Consider the following 16,364-nt stretch of genomic DNA (forward strand, 5'->3'; position numbering starts at 1 on the left):
AAAGCTCCAGGGGGGTTGGCGTGTGCCCATCAAAGAAGCTACCCTGGTCACGAAAGATCCCGTCCGAAAACAGATCTCCCCATCTATGGAAGCCCAGCTTGCGAAGCAAATCTTGAAACAGTTTCTCTTGGAGAAGAGGAAGCTGTGAGTGATAAGAAAGCGGGAGAAGAGGGGAGTACAGGAACGGACTTCCCACTCGCTTCGACAGCTCCAGCCAAGCCCTCACCGTGCCCTGCAGAGCGTTATAGTTGGCAGTGGAGTACGGGAGCACACTGTGCAGTAGGCCAGACAGGGGCAGGGGCGCCGCTAGCCAGTCCTCCGCTGCGAGCTGGGGCATAAAAGCGATCGGGTGGAACCAGTAGTAAGCATAGTGCGCTTGAGCGCAGAGATAGTACAGTTCCAGGTCCGGTATATCGAATCCTCCGTACGAGTATGGAGAAGTCATCACAGCCCACTTCAAGCGGGGCCTCTTCCCCCCCCATACCAAACGTATCAATTCAGATCTCAAACGAGTAAAGAAGTGCCTGCTCGGGGGAAAAGGAATATTCATAAACAAGTATAAGAGCCGGGGAAGCACCACCAACTTAATCAGGGCTGCTCGTCCAGCCATCGACAGGGGGAGCGCAATCCAGCGGTCGACACAAGAGGAGACGTGCAGCAATGTCGTGCCGTAGTTCATCCGCATAAGCTCCTCCCTGTCTCGGGAGATCTTAATGCCTAGGTACTTGACATCGGACTCACTCCATTCTATGGGGTAGTCGAGCGGGAAGGTTTGGGAGCCATCAGTAAGATGGAAAATCTGAGACTTCGACCAATTGATTTGCACTCCCGACATTTCCCCATATCTCAAGAATTCCCGAAGGAGAGGGTTCAAGTTATTTTGTGGGTCCCGCACGTACAGAGTAATATCGTCTGCATACATCGACAGCAATATCTGTCTCTGCTCACAGAACAGCGCGCGGTCTTGATGGTGCTGTCGGAGTCGCGAGGCTAGAGGCTCGAGCGCCAGTGCGAATAAGAGTGGGGAAAGTGGACACCCCTGTCTGGTCCCTCGTGCAATTCCGAAGGGTGCAGACATCCTGCCATTGACCAGGACCCTGGCGCACGGACCGCCATAGAGCATAGCTATCCAGCCCAGGAACACCAGGGGGAAACCCATGTGAGTCAGTACAGCCACCAGATAATCCCACTCCAAGGAGTCGAACGCTTTCGTAGCATCCAAGAATACCGCCACCATCTGTAGGCTGGGATCTACATTCTGCAAGGTCGCAAACAGTGTACGCAAGTTATGCGACGTCGCCCTTCCGGGTATGAAGCCCGATTGATCCGGGAGCACCAGTCCCTCCATGAGGAGCGACAAGCGATTAGCCAGGGTCTTAGCAAGGATCTTTGCATCGCAGTTAAGAAGGGACAAGGGCCGATACGAGTCTGGGGACGTTGCCGGCGTTATTTTCACGTGGGTCGCACTCCGCTGGTCTTTAGCAAGTAGCCCCATAGGATTCTGGATGATAGAGTAGCAGCGGCGAGTACACCTATGCTACAAAGTGTAATAATAAATGCCATCCCTGGACACGTGTTTCGAGGTAGTTGCCTCTCGTCAGCAGGGAGCAGGACTGTGTGGGGGGTGCCGTAGACTGCCAAAAAATATGAGGTTTAAGTACCTTTCGTGGCGGCGCGCGGGTGCAGACTCCAGGCTCGTCAGCCAATCGCTCAGGGAGCTTCAAACATTATTTTCACGTGGGTCGCACTCCGCTGGTCTTTAGCAAGTAGCCCCATAGGATTCTGGATGATAGAGTAGCAGCGGCGAGTACACCTATGCTACAAAGTGTAATAATAAATGCCATCCCTGGACACGTGTTTCGAGGTAGTTGCCTCTCGTCAGCAGGGAGCAGGACTGTGTGGGGGGTGCCGTAGACTGCCAAAAAATATGAGGTTTAAGTACCTTTCGTGGCGGCGCGCGGGTGCAGACTCCAGGCTCGTCAGCCAATCGCTCAGGGAGCTTCAAACATTATTTTCACGTGGGTCGCACTCCGCTGGTCTTTAGCAAGTAGCCCCATAGGATTCTGGATGATAGAGTAGCAGCGGCGAGTACACCTATGCTACAAAGTGTAATAATAAATGCCATCCCTGGACACGTGTTTCGAGGTAGTTGCCTCTCGTCAGCAGGGAGCAGGACTGTGTGGGGGGTGCCGTAGACTGCCAAAAAATATGAGGTTTAAGTACCTTTCGTGGCGGCGCGCGGGTGCAGACTCCAGGCTCGTCAGCCAATCGCTCAGGGAGCTTCAAACATTATTTTCACGTGGGTCGCACTCCGCTGGTCTTTAGCAAGTAGCCCCATAGGATTCTGGATGATAGAGTAGCAGCGGCGAGTACACCTATGCTACAAAGTGTAATAATAAATGCCATCCCTGGACACGTGTTTCGAGGTAGTTGCCTCTCGTCAGCAGGGAGCAGGACTGTGTGGGGGGTGCCGTAGACTGCCAAAAAATATGAGGTTTAAGTACCTTTCGTGGCGGCGCGCGGGTGCAGACTCCAGGCTCGTCAGCCAATCGCTCAGGGAGCTTCAAACATTATTTTCACGTGGGTCGCACTCCGCTGGTCTTTAGCAAGTAGCCCCATAGGATTCTGGATGATAGAGTAGCAGCGGCGAGTACACCTATGCTACAAAGTGTAATAATAAATGCCATCCCTGGACACGTGTTTCGAGGTAGTTGCCTCTCGTCAGCAGGGAGCAGGACTGTGTGGGGGGTGCCGTAGACTGCCAAAAAATATGAGGTTTAAGTACCTTTCGTGGCGGCGCGCGGGTGCAGACTCCAGGCTCGTCAGCCAATCGCTCAGGGAGCTTCAAACATTATTTTCACGTGGGTCGCACTCCGCTGGTCTTTAGCAAGTAGCCCCATAGGATTCTGGATGATAGAGTAGCAGCGGCGAGTACACCTATGCTACAAAGTGTAATAATAAATGCCATCCCTGGACACGTGTTTCGAGGTAGTTGCCTCTCGTCAGCAGGGAGCAGGACTGTGTGGGGGGTGCCGTAGACTGCCAAAAAATATGAGGTTTAAGTACCTTTCGTGGCGGCGCGCGGGTGCAGACTCCAGGCTCGTCAGCCAATCGCTCAGGGAGCTTCAAACATTATTTTCACGTGGGTCGCACTCCGCTGGTCTTTAGCAAGTAGCCCCATAGGATTCTGGATGATAGAGTAGCAGCGGCGAGTACACCTATGCTACAAAGTGTAATAATAAATGCCATCCCTGGACACGTGTTTCGAGGTAGTTGCCTCTCGTCAGCAGGGAGCAGGACTGTGTGGGGGGTGCCGTAGACTGCCAAAAAATATGAGGTTTAAGTACCTTTCGTGGCGGCGCGCGGGTGCAGACTCCAGGCTCGTCAGCCAATCGCTCAGGGAGCTTCAAACATTATTTTCACGTGGGTCGCACTCCGCTGGTCTTTAGCAAGTAGCCCCATAGGATTCTGGATGATAGAGTAGCAGCGGCGAGTACACCTATGCTACAAAGTGTAATAATAAATGCCATCCCTGGACACGTGTTTCGAGGTAGTTGCCTCTCGTCAGCAGGGAGCAGGACTGTGTGGGGGGTGCCGTAGACTGCCAAAAAATATGAGGTTTAAGTACCTTTCGTGGCGGCGCGCGGGTGCAGACTCCAGGCTCGTCAGCCAATCGCTCAGGGAGCTTCAAACATTATTTTCACGTGGGTCGCACTCCGCTGGTCTTTAGCAAGTAGCCCCATAGGATTCTGGATGATAGAGTAGCAGCGGCGAGTACACCTATGCTACAAAGTGTAATAATAAATGCCATCCCTGGACACGTGTTTCGAGGTAGTTGCCTCTCGTCAGCAGGGAGCAGGACTGTGTGGGGGGTGCCGTAGACTGCCAAAAAATATGAGGTTTAAGTACCTTTCGTGGCGGCGCGCGGGTGCAGACTCCAGGCTCGTCAGCCAATCGCTCAGGGAGCTTCAAACATTATTTTCACGTGGGTCGCACTCCGCTGGTCTTTAGCAAGTAGCCCCATAGGATTCTGGATGATAGAGTAGCATGCCGGCGTGCCTGGCTTCAAGAGGGAGGTAATCAGTGCCTCTCTCATGGAGGGGGGGAGCTTCCCCAGTGTGTGAGCCTCGTCAAACACCTCTTTCAAAATCGGGGCAAGGATATCGATGTAGGACTTGTAGAACTCTATCGGGAGGCCATCAAGGCCCGGGGCCTTCCCCGAGGCCATCTGCATTATGGCCTCCCGAATTTCGTCAACCCCCAGAGGAGCCATGAGGAACCGGCGCTGTCTATCAGAAAGCCATCCTAGTGTGATGTCCTCAAAATATCTGTCCAGTTCCGGCTTGTGCGCATGGGTAGAGGAGTACAATGCAGTGTAGTGGGCAACAAACGTTTGCAATATAGACTGGGTGTCCCTGTGGAGCGCTCCCGAAGATCCATGGATCTCCAGGACGTGGTTGTTGAAACGGGGCGGTCGTATCGCCCATGCCAGGAATTTACCCGGCCGTTCTCCCTCACCGTACCTACGCGCTTGGAAGTGTTTCCCCCTAAACCGAACCTCCCTATCCGCGGTGGCTTTATAGTCAGACAGGAGGTCACGGAACTTGGCTTGCGCCTCCGCATCAGTGGGAAACCCAGGGGCGGTCTCCAAGGCCCGGAGAGCGATCTCCAGTTTACTAAGGCTCTTACGGAGGTCCCTGAGGACTCCCACCCCCTTCGAAATGCACAGTCCCCTGATGGTAGCCTTAAAGGCCTCCCAGACTACAGCGACACTATCCACCGTCCCACCATTGCGCTGAAAGAAGCTCTCGGTCTCCTGTGCAATCTCCGAGCGAAAGACCTCATCCAGCAGGGCAGTAGGTTGCAATCTCCAGGACATCGGAGAGCCAGCAAGATCAACCAGCTCCATACCCATCAGTACCGGGGCATGGCCGGAATACGTGCGCGCCAGGTGTTCCACCCGACATACCGTGGGAGCAAGGCCTGGGGAGATCAAGAAATAATCCAATCTTGCCCATGTGGCGTGTGCGGCCGACCAGTGCGTGCCCTCCAATGTCGCCGGGTGCCTAGAGCGCCATGCGTCCAACAGGTGGCGCTCAGTAAGAAGGTCGTGAACATATGCCTGTGAGCGAGAGTAGTGTTGAGGGCTGGGATTTGCCCTGTCCCTCATGGGATCAATAGCTACATTGAAGTCTCCTCCCCATATCAGGTGAGTGGAGCCTATGTCCAGGATCTCCCCCCAGAGCGCCCGAAGGCACTGCGGATCATCCGAGTTGGGGCCATAATAACACGCCAGTGTGAGCGTGTCCACACCAATGCGACCCCAGATAATACAATACCTGCCCTCCCTATCAGTCAGTTCACCCAGGCACACAAAGGGGGTGTGTTTCTTAATAAGGATTGCGACCCCCCGTGAGTAAGTGGAATAAGAGGAAAAGGAACGGTGCATGGCCCACCTAGATGCAAACAGTGACGGCCTGGACGGGTCCAGGTGCGTCTCCTGTAGGAAGGCCACATTGATGTGATGTCTATCTAGGTACGCCAGGATCTGTCTACGCTTTCTAGGGTCCCCCAACCCCCGCACATTCCAGGTCAAAAAATTAAGTTGCCCAGTAAAGTCCCTGCGTGTCTGTGGATCACCCATAAGGAGCAACAGTTCTCAGAAATAGTAAGTCAATGTCACCACCGCCCCTAAAAGGATGCAGAAGAGATAATGCAAACACTTCAACACACCAATTAACTCTAACAAACCGCAAAGAAAATTTCCCACCCCCCCCCTCCACCCTCCACCCACAGCAGCATCCCAATCATGCCATCTGGACAGTCCCCATCCTCCCCACCCCGAAACCAAACCTTTCTATGGCCAACGCCATTAGGGATTAACATTTAAACAAAGAAACAATGGGGTAATACCCTTCGGAGGTCAGTCTAGGTGGATACACCGTGTCTCCGCGATCCGCGGGACTGCGCCCGGTCAGGGACCGAGCCCACTCCAGGGACAGGGAGCGCCCAGCGAGGTGAAATGTCCTGAGAGTCAGGTGCGCGGTAAAAGGAGGTAGGGCCCCGGTGACATCCCCCCACCCACAGCGCGGCCAGGTCCTTAAGTCCCCATATCATGGTCCGTGGCAGCATACATCTGCATCAGCTTACCAACTGTCAATCATCCGCCACAGAAGCATCAGGTCAACGATCCTGCGTTATCACTCCGCGGCCGGCGAGGCCGGGCCATCCATATCTCGCCTCTTGACCCGCTTCAAAAATTCCTCAGCTTGCTGGGGTTTAGTGCAGAAAATTTGTTTCCCCTGGTGGGTGATGCGTAGTCGAGCAGGGTAGAGCAACGCATAATCAATTTGAGCAGCTCGCAATTTTTGTTTAACCTGGATGAATTTTTTCCGCTCCTCCTGGACCACTGGAGTGAAGTCTGGAAATATAGTAAAGGTAACGCCGTCATACGAGAGGGACTTCTTCTCCCTCGCCACTCGGAGCGCCGCGTCCCGGTCCCGGAAGTTTAACAAACGGGCGATGATAGGGCGGGGGGGGGGCCCCCGGCGGCGGCCTCGGAGCCAGCGATCTGTGCGCCCTTTCAACAATGAACTGCTGGGAGAGGGAGTCAGCCCCCACCACCGCACGCAGTAGGCCCTCCACATAGTCCTCCATCTTGCCTGTGTGGGTCGACTCCGGTATGCCAAGTAGGCGAACATTGTTCCTCCTGCTGCGCGCCTCTAATTCCTCATTCTTGGCCGCTATCACGAGAAGAACTTTGTCCATGCGCGCTACGGTGTCCGATAGTTGTGTCGTGCGGTCTTCGGTATCAGAAACACGCCGCTCCGTTTCTGAGATACGTTCTCCATGACTGTCCACCTTGTGCACAATTGAGTCCATACGTGACTGCATGGAGTCCATTTTGTCCACTATGGTCGCCAGGCTCTGCCGCATATCCAGCAGGATGGATTTGACGTCGTCGCCCGTCTGGGCGTCCACTGGTGCCGGGCCCCCCGCGCCGGCCTCCGGCTGGGACCGGGTGGTCTTTTTCGACTCGAAGGTGAGGCGAGGTTGGCGGCTGTCCGGCTTCCCCATGCCGACACCGACGGACAGACCCCAGTAAAGGCAAGGATATAGTCGGGATGGCCGGATCACGAGGGAACCAAGGGGGGAACGCAGCTCCGCAGGGGCAGAAGCGACCCAGCTATCCGGGCTCAGGCGCCCCGTGATCTCCTCACGAGCATCTGTCAACCCCCTCCAACGGGGGTGAGCCCACGCGTCAGGGACGGGTCCAGTGCCCAGAGCTGCACTCGATCACCTGGGGCCACAACTCCCCCCGACAGTAGGCAACAGGATCTCCTTCACTCCGGGCCACCAATCGTCTCGAGCCAGACCGGGGGGGGCAGAGGGGCTCCCCAAGGGAATCCAGGTCGATGAGGGAAGCAGGCCCCAGCGCCTCCAGGCCAATGGCGAGCTCCGCAGGTTCGCTGCTGCCTCAGCGCGATCCCAGACGTAGGCCTCTCGGTTTGGTACGCCGAGCCGGTCTTAGGCTCCCGCCGCCAGCGAAGCCGGTCTCACCGGGCCCCAAAACTCCCGCCGCCCCCGCCGCCCGTCACATCTCATTCAGCGGGGGAGCAGACGGGCCACAGCGGGGGTGGATGGGTCCCCACAGCGCACAGGCAGGCGGTGCAGCGCCGCGCTTCCGCAGCGCTCAGGAATGGCCGGGGGAGGTGATCGCCGTGGTCGCCGCGGTCGTCTGCAGCACACCCCGTCAAGGCATGCGCCCTCCACCAGCTCTCAGCGCCGCCGAGTCAGTCCAGGGCGAAGGCAGCAGCAGGGGCGTGCGAGGTCCTCCGCAGCCGTAGTGCAGGGAGGCCCTCTGACCACGTGTGCAGCGCCGCCCTCGCGTGGCGGCCGCTCCCCAGTCACAGTACCAGGCGATAGCACACGCCAGCCGGCGCGGTCGGCAGAAGCTCTTTAGTCCGGTCTCGCCGCGGCACTCAGGGCAAGGCGAAGCCCCGGCAGCAGCAGCGGAGTGCGGGACCCCACCAGGGCTCGTTCTGGCAGTGATTCGCCACTCTCAGGCAGGATTTTTAACAGGATTTTGCCGCTGGGCTGCGGGAGCTTCACCCACAGGCAGCCATTCCGCTGTGCGCCACCTAGCGCCTCCCCTACATCTTTGTTCCTTAGCGTAATATTGCAACATGCCCTTGGATAATCCATTCTGGTGCATCATGTGTGCCACAAAACTTTGCGTACGGGTTTCCAGTTTTCTCTGATCTCCTTCGACACTACTGCGGGCTTCAGCCCTAAAAGCAGTACTTGTTGATTATTTATGGGTATGTTGTTTGCTGCATATATATATATATAAAAAGACACACAGATGATGGACGGAATACAGAGCAAATCAAACATTCACACCCAGTCAATAGATCTGGGTTAAATCCATTGGTCTTTTGCTCACCATGCCACCCCATTTTAGACCCAGCCATATGCAAAATTTGTCTTGACCCTGTGCCTCATGGGAACAGTCCAGTCTGAACTGCCAAGCCAGGTCCTCCTGGACCGCAAACAGGCATCCTGGGACCGGTTTCGGGGCAATTACTGGTTGTCCTATCCCATAAACGTCGTCTGACTAGCAAACTGTGAGGCTCCATCTCCACACCCTTCAGCGATGGAACAAGGTCCCAGGAATTGGCTAGGATAACTAAGAGTACAATATCAAATTGCAGTTAAAATGATGTTGAGAGTTTAAGTCATACTAACAAAGTGACAAAGCAGTGACATGGAGCTGAAATTATTAACAAAATAAATAGTTTTGGGTGGGCCCTACAATAGCATCAATTATCCAATGTGCTGCTTTCTGTTCAGAAGTTTAGTCTATCTAACCCACTTTTAAATACAAGTCTCCAATCTTAAGCATTGTCAGAAATTCACAGTGCCTGACTGAGTTCTACCAATGCCCTTTTAGGCCAAAATCCAGCTGTTGTGTTTTTCTTCCAAACCTCGCAAGTGATAAACAAGAACGCATTGCGCAACTTCTCCACACTCAGTCACAGAGAATGGTCCGAAAATAGATCTTTCTGTCCCACCCCAGCCTAGGCTCATCCATTACTGGTAGGTGCCCTATATATGCAGCAAAAGGAACAATTGTTAGACAGAATGCAGGACAATGTCATACATTCACCTCAGTACAGATACCTGGGCCTACAACCATAGTTTTTGGCTTCCCATGCTCTTCCAGTTTGAACCCTGCCATATGCAAATCAGTCTTGACCCTGCTTCCTAACTTGCCCGAACTGCCAGGCCAGGTCCTCCCTGGACTGGAAACAAGCATCCTAGGACCGGTTACAGGGTTTCACCGCACATCACCCAGGCAAGCCTGACTCCAGTGGCAAGGAGAGCACAGGACCAACGTCTGGGCATGCCCATCCCACGCTGTTCCGGACTCAGTGTCACTGGATTCAAGCTAGCCTGGCTGATGAGGGGTGATGCCCCGAAACCGGTCCCATGATGCTTGTTTCTGGTCCAGGGAGGACCTGGCAGGCAGTTCGGGCTGTACTGTTCACATGAGGCACAGGGTCAAGACAGATTTGCATATGGCTGGGTCTAAACTGGGGTGGCATGGTGAGCAAAAGAACAATGGAGTTAACCAAGATCTATTGACTGGGGGTGAATGTTTGATTTGCTTTGCATTCTGTCCATCGTTTGTGTGTCTTTTGCTTTCTTGCCCTAAGTGTGTCGGGTATGCCTAGACGTGAGTCCTGGTCTCACTGTGTCACTGGATTCAAGCAAGCCTGGCTGATGAGGGGATTCAGTAGCCCAGTATAATAGGAAAGGCTAATTGTGGGCATGGGTTGTGAGCTATGTTCCCTTTAGGGTGCGCGCGTGCACGCTCCTTTCCTTTTAAAAGTGCCCAGGCTCTCTCTTTTGGAGCGCACACGCCGAACATGTAGAAATAGAGATTTAAAGTGCTCATTTAAAATAAGTGACTCGAAAATTTCTTTTGGTGCATGATGGCATTAATGTTCTGTTACATTTCACTTTTTCACTTTATGTTGTATGGTATATCCAATCATGCGATTGGTCTGGCTTGGCTCCAAGAGCCTATGTATGAGCCAAGTCCCAATAATGTGTTGCGTGTAAATTATGCAACAAACATCATGCGAAAATATGAGATGTTCTCTTCAAAATTCTAAACAGACAATTTTGTTCACCATATGGAAGTGTTTCACTTTAGTACATCAGAATATTTCACTGCGTTAAAAAGCATTTAATAAAATTGACATTTTTAAAATATGAATTTAAAAACATTTATGCCTCCTGCCATGACAACAATGCCATTAGTGAACTAAGGGGTACATCAGTTGTCATGTGCACCCTACATATGGCCTATATTCTTATTATAGCTAGAAAAACATTCTAGTTATGTCTATTAAATCAAACACAAGATATGTTTTGTACAGCACACATCGACAGCTTACATATTTCAACATGCTCTCGTATGCAATGATGAAGAAAAAAGAGACCCCTAAATTAAACATTTGTTTGAGATCACACAATCTGTTTTTTTTTTATTTCACATTGTGCAGTTCTGGCACTGGATAGGTATCTTAATCTTTCTCCTACTTTACATCAAGTGTTATTGTTTGTCTTCAATTTTTGCACATGAGCTTAGTGTGGTTGGCAGGCAGAAGCCACATGAAAGCCTTGATTGTTTTGGTCTTGAGATTCCAAAAGGACCACAAGTTGAGCTAGAGTCCTGCATCAGGCACAGGCCTCCACTGGCTCTCCCAACTCTACAAAGTGTTGACCATGACAAAGGAGAAGAAAATGTATTGTGATGGGGTGTGAAAGCATGGTCCTTTGAGGGGACGGAGGAAATGCAGAATGGGAGAGAACATGTCCTGGAAGGGTGTGCCTTGCATGACACTCTGGAGGAATCAATGGTCCGTAGAGATGGACAGCTAATGTTATCTGTGAAATGGCACCTTCCCTCCTACAGGCCAGATGTGTTCCCTCGAAGGTGATTTAAAGTGGTTTTGCAATTCTGGAGAGGATGAGGACTGCCTTTGGAACTGCCATGTCCTCTCTATTGTGGAAAGAACTGGTTGCATTCTTGGAGCACAAGGGCAAGGCTCCCCGAAAAGAACAACTTCTTCATTGCCTCAATCTCCTTAGATTCCCTCTCAGAGAGTAAAGAGAAAGAGCCAGGATTCTGCTAGGAGGTGGTAGAAGCCTATACCTCAAGACTCTCCAGGAGTGAGCCAGGGTAGGTTAAGTTGAAGGATTATAAAGCTGGGTGAACTGATGAGTAGAAACTTGTTTACTGCATGTGACCAAAATGAGATCAATGAACGCCTTGTTGAAAGTGAGCAAGGGATCTACAGCAGAGGAGGCCAGCTGCAGAATCTGTGTGGTTAGCTTTGTTTTCATCTAGAGGCAAAGGCATTCCAAATTCCTCACAATCTTGTGTAGCACAGCCATGAAGTAGGTAACCTCCTTCAGAGGTGCTGATGGACTCTCCAGATCTACCTCAGGAAAAGTGCCCAGGCCACTTGCTTTGTGCAGAGCCAAACTGTCCCTACCATCTGTGCTGATAAGGGGCAAAAGATTACCCTCTTCATTGCTATCATCATGGTTGATAATATTGGCCATTTGAATGTGTCTGAGTAAGAGCCAAAAATCCTTTCAAACCTCTAAAAATACTTATCACAAGGTAAAGCCATACTCTTCACCGTCAACTGTTGGGCATGGGACTGAGATCATATCAAAATGGCCTTCACCTTTCAGAAATTTGCCACATTTTGTAACGGATCAGTGATGGTTGAAACCCTGGCAGCGGAGCAACTGTCGCATCAAGAAGAGGCTGAGCAGGGTTGACCAGGGTTGAAGTCTCTGGTAGAAACCTAGTCAGAGGTCCCAAGGGCTCTTGGGACTTTCAGGTGCACCAGAGAAAGCTGGAGGATAAAAGCATAGCCTGGGTGAAGACAACTAACTGTGAAGTGTAAGTTCCAGGAGGGTTAAACTCTAGGTAGAAAGCAGGAGGCTCTGGGCCCAGAGTCCGTTGCATCTCTATGAAAATCAGATACCTGGATGATATTGATACCTGGAAATCAGGCAATGACCTGCAGCAGAGACTCACCTGGCGGTCATCCTAAGCATGTGCCATGAAGAGCTCCGCCTTCCACTCCTTCATAGCCTTGGTGTGCATGAAGTTGTACTTCTCACACACGGAGTTATGTTTGGGCTCCAGGCACCAGAGTTATATATCTGTTGCTGTCCAGTGTCCGGGCATGGCTTGCTCATCTCCTGTTGTCCAATGACAGGCATAGCTAACCCAACCAATCTTTTTTTTTTTTTCAATTTTCATTTTACTGCATGTGTCTTGTCATAATGTGGAGAAAAAATACATGTTACGCAATGGCAAGAAATAAACGTGACTGGATCAGCTAATCATGCCTGACATGAGAAAACTGAAGAGCTTTGTTGAATGCTTTCCCACACTATTCAAAGTAAATTTACTTAATGGTTCAAACCTGTGAGTTCTGTCATGTCTGTACTTGTTTAATCCAGGTGCGGGTGGAGTAAATGTGATGGGGGACTGGTATGATCAAGATAGTCTATAATATATCTGATGTAAATCTGATTATTACTTGCAACTAAGAGCGAGTCAAAATTAACCTTTTACATTTAATTTTAAGTGGTAGAACCAACTGACTTTGGTAGCTCACGTGCTGCAATTTTCTGCATAGTGCGTTTTTACATGGCTTTGTCACACTGCCTTGGCTGCTGTGCACAGAGAACCTTTATTGCCGCATGCAGAAGAAAAGAATTAGAAGGAACATTGGTCATGAGTATACTGGACTGCAGACAAATGTAATAAAGCAGTTCAACCCTCTTTTATAGAGCAATTGCTTTCAAGCTTCTGCAAATATGTGCACTAAATCTGAGAGCATTCATGGAGCACTATACATAGCCTCATATTGCTAATCTTTGAAAACGTCTGTACACATTTTTGTACTGGAACCACTGTCAGTAGTGCAGTCGGAGCTTGCACATTTACTTAGAGCGCTCACACTAATAATAAAGGCTTTCAATTAATAAACTATAAATACAAGTTTGAACAGCATTATTGTAGCCGGGTCTGGTGGCTCAGTGGACTAATGCATCCACTGCAGGGGCCTGTGTTCGACCTCATAATCATGGGTTCAAATCCCAGCGGGTCCACTCAGCCTTTCATCCATTGGAGGTCGATAAAATGAGTACCATTGAGTTGGGTAACAATATACATCTGTTATTTCAGCGCCAAGATGCCCCTTTGCTGGGGTGAACGTGCGCTTTACAAATACACCTGTTATGTTATGTTATATTACCTTAACTGCAGGCAGTGCCCTTCCCTGATCCATAATGTGGTGCTGCAAACCGGCAGCTAAAGGTTGGTGCTGCAGGGGGTTGAGCCTACTTGTCCCAAGGTCAAAATACACATGAAAACTTGTTGCCCTTGACCTCAAACAATATGTCCCGGGCGTCAGGCTATAGGAATTCCACATCCCTGCCTTAGAAAAGGGAATTGAATCCCTGGCAGCCACTTTGTCCTCAAGAGATGCGACATTATTTGAGCACAGACAAATGTTATTTGACCTAACACAATTAATGCTGGAAAATAATGTATTTCTTCACCAGGATATCCTGGTACAGACACGCCATGGGTGTTGCTATGGGCTCAAAATTATCACCACCATTCACAAATGTATACATGGATGACTTTGAGCTTAAACATCTATGGAAGGCTGGTCCACCAGAAGTCACTGAACACGTTATCTAAAGGTGTCGTTATATTGACATCTTTGTCATTTGGGCAGGGAATGATGTACAGTTGGAGAAATTACTGAGTCATTTGAACACTAAAACGTACAATCTGCAGTTTACTCACAAGACACATAAGCAAGAAATAGACTTTTCGGACGTAATGATTTATGTGAAAGAGAATAAGATCATGTCAAAACGTTTTAGAAAGACTACTGCATGTAATTCGATTTTACATGCAACCAGTGCTCACTCACCCTCTCAAATTAACTTGATTCCATTGGGTGAGATGACACAGATCAGGAGAAACTGTAGTGAAGCCTCCGTCTTCTGTGTAGAACGTAAAGAATTGAAGCAACGCTTCATTTGTAGAGGATACTCACAAAGGGTTCTGAACCAAGCTAGAAACAAAATACTTTTCACATCACAACAGTCACTACTAAGGAACAGAGATGTGAAACAAAAGAAACATAAGAACAGGAAACGTACCTTTATTACCAGATATAGTGCACACAGCCATGCTATATACAAGATTCTATATAAACACTGGTACTTTTTGAGACTAGACAAATTAGTCGGGAAATGTATTCCCAACAAACCGAAGGTCATGTACAGCAGGGGCACAACTTTAAGGAACATGCTTTGCCTTAGCTATCTGAAGCCAAAAAAACAAGATGGGTATCATATGTAAATGTGGAGTGCCGGGGTATATTTTTTATAAACGTTGGTCCCTCTTTCACTGGGTAATCCTAGTCTTAATCCTAAAAATGGAAGCTAAGGAAAGATGTTGAAGCTGTGGCCAAACATTGTTTTTAACAAGACCGTTTGCTTTTAGGATGACCTGGAAGCTCTGATAGCACAGTTCCAGTCTCTCGATGCTGTGAAGACACAGGTGCTTGAAACGGCCTGCCCACCACCTTCACCGAGGTGAGCCATTGTATATTTGATGTATGATGTAGGTATTTCTATAACTCAAATAGCAGCTTAACTAGTGTAAACCTACCTACAAAGAAAGTGAGTGCATTACCTTGTAAGGGTTTGCAGTAGGTAATCCAGCTGAAAGTAGCGCGCGTCCAAGAGAGTAGATGTACATCATCAAGGGCAGGTCACTATAAAGAAGCAACATGTAATAGGTTGAGGCATTAAAAGCAGGCTGAGAAAGTGAGAGTACTGTCAGAAAGGATGAGAGGTTTTTTTCAGGAGGTGTTCTGACATTGAGTGATTACTTTGTCAATGAGTTGGTTCTTAAAGAGTTGATTTATAGGTTTTAAGCCTTACTGTTTTACCATCTTTGCTCATGTGCGCTTTTTAGTCCTAGTAAGGAAGACCGATTGGGAGTAAGAGCGGGACTGGCTCACTTCAGTCAAGTTTATGCCTTGTCAGCTCATCAGAGGTGGCCAGATTACTTTTTAAGGGCCCCATGACTGCTACAAAAAGATGTAAGAAATCTGCTCCTGTAGAGTTGCTTCAACATTGGTTGTAGATATCGGACTGTTTAGGTTTACAGAAAATCACACGTTTCTCAAGGAAAACGAAGCTGGTTTTACATTTCCAAGAGTACCCCAATCCCCAAAATGTACACATGAAGAATTTCTAAAACATAAAGGTCACATAAATGTGCATTTACTTATGTAACTTAATTTCTTATTTGTCCTTCATTAAATACGGTGGTGTTCTGCCCCATTTGTCTCCCTACAAGGGTACTTACTCCTGTCTTGGATGAGTAAGGTTGTGCGTTTCTAGAGTGAGATACCTGAAAAATGTAGAAGTTCTCCACTTTAAGGGCTTTAAAGCCCGGCTTCTAACCGCAAACTAGTGAATTTAGCAATTCCTCATACTAGTGGAGTTTCCACAAGTGAAAATTCCGCTAATTCTGTTATTGCGTGGCATCAACCTTGATAAATTTCTGGCCCAACGACTCTTACTTTATGTACTTGTATATGTATTATTATTTTTTTAAAACATAATAATAATTGTATTACTTAAGGCTGCTGAGACAGCCAAACCTAAAAACAAAAGTGTATATATATATATATATATATATATATAATAGGGCAAGTCTATCTGGTTTGGAAACACTGAAAGATGATTTATTCTGTATACTTCTTCCAGGAGTAGTACTTGGTTGACATGGGAATTTGGCAGTAAGTGAGGGCAAGATTTCCTATGGTAGTATGTTCTAAATAGATGTGGCTAAAAAAAAAGAATTACTGAATGTAATAAGTGCAGATCTCTGTAGCATTTACTGTGGTACCAGCAGTACCCGTACCACACTAATTCTAATGTTGCTACACTTGATGATCCCTTTTGCAAGAAAAGCAATCCACTTACAAGTTACTTTTTTTCCTTCCAAAATCTTGAAGGCTTTAGTCACAAAGAGACAGTCCTTTAACCTGTATTGTAGTTTTTGAAAGTTCACTTTTGTTGCAAATCGCTATCCCAAATGAGCCACTATGTCAAAGAAATGTTTAATAGTAATAAACCAAACTCTCCCCAGTTACATCTAGAAATGGACCTAAATCTTGTTTATTTTGAGCATCCTCCTCAGCTTGTCCTCCAAATGCATCTTTGTC

At 49.2% G+C, this 16,364-nt stretch overlaps 1 protein-coding gene across 3 annotated transcripts in view; it reads left to right on the plus strand.

The window, feature by feature from the left end:
* The window catches only part of KLHDC4 (kelch domain containing 4), a 347,987-nt gene that overhangs the window by 23,412 nt on the left and 308,211 nt on the right, over positions 1-16,364 (plus strand). For all 3 annotated transcript variants that reach the window (XM_085636925.1, XM_085636926.1, XM_085636927.1), the window contains exon 2: positions 14,627-14,718. In XM_085636925.1, coding sequence (XP_085493051.1) covers positions 14,627-14,718 — 92 coding nt within the window. The remainder of the gene's footprint in view (positions 1-14,626; positions 14,719-16,364) is intronic.

The sequence above is a fragment of the Triturus cristatus genome, chromosome 12, assembly GCF_964204655.1.
Source record: "Triturus cristatus chromosome 12, aTriCri1.1, whole genome shotgun sequence".
NCBI lineage: Eukaryota > Metazoa > Chordata > Amphibia > Caudata > Salamandridae > Triturus > Triturus cristatus.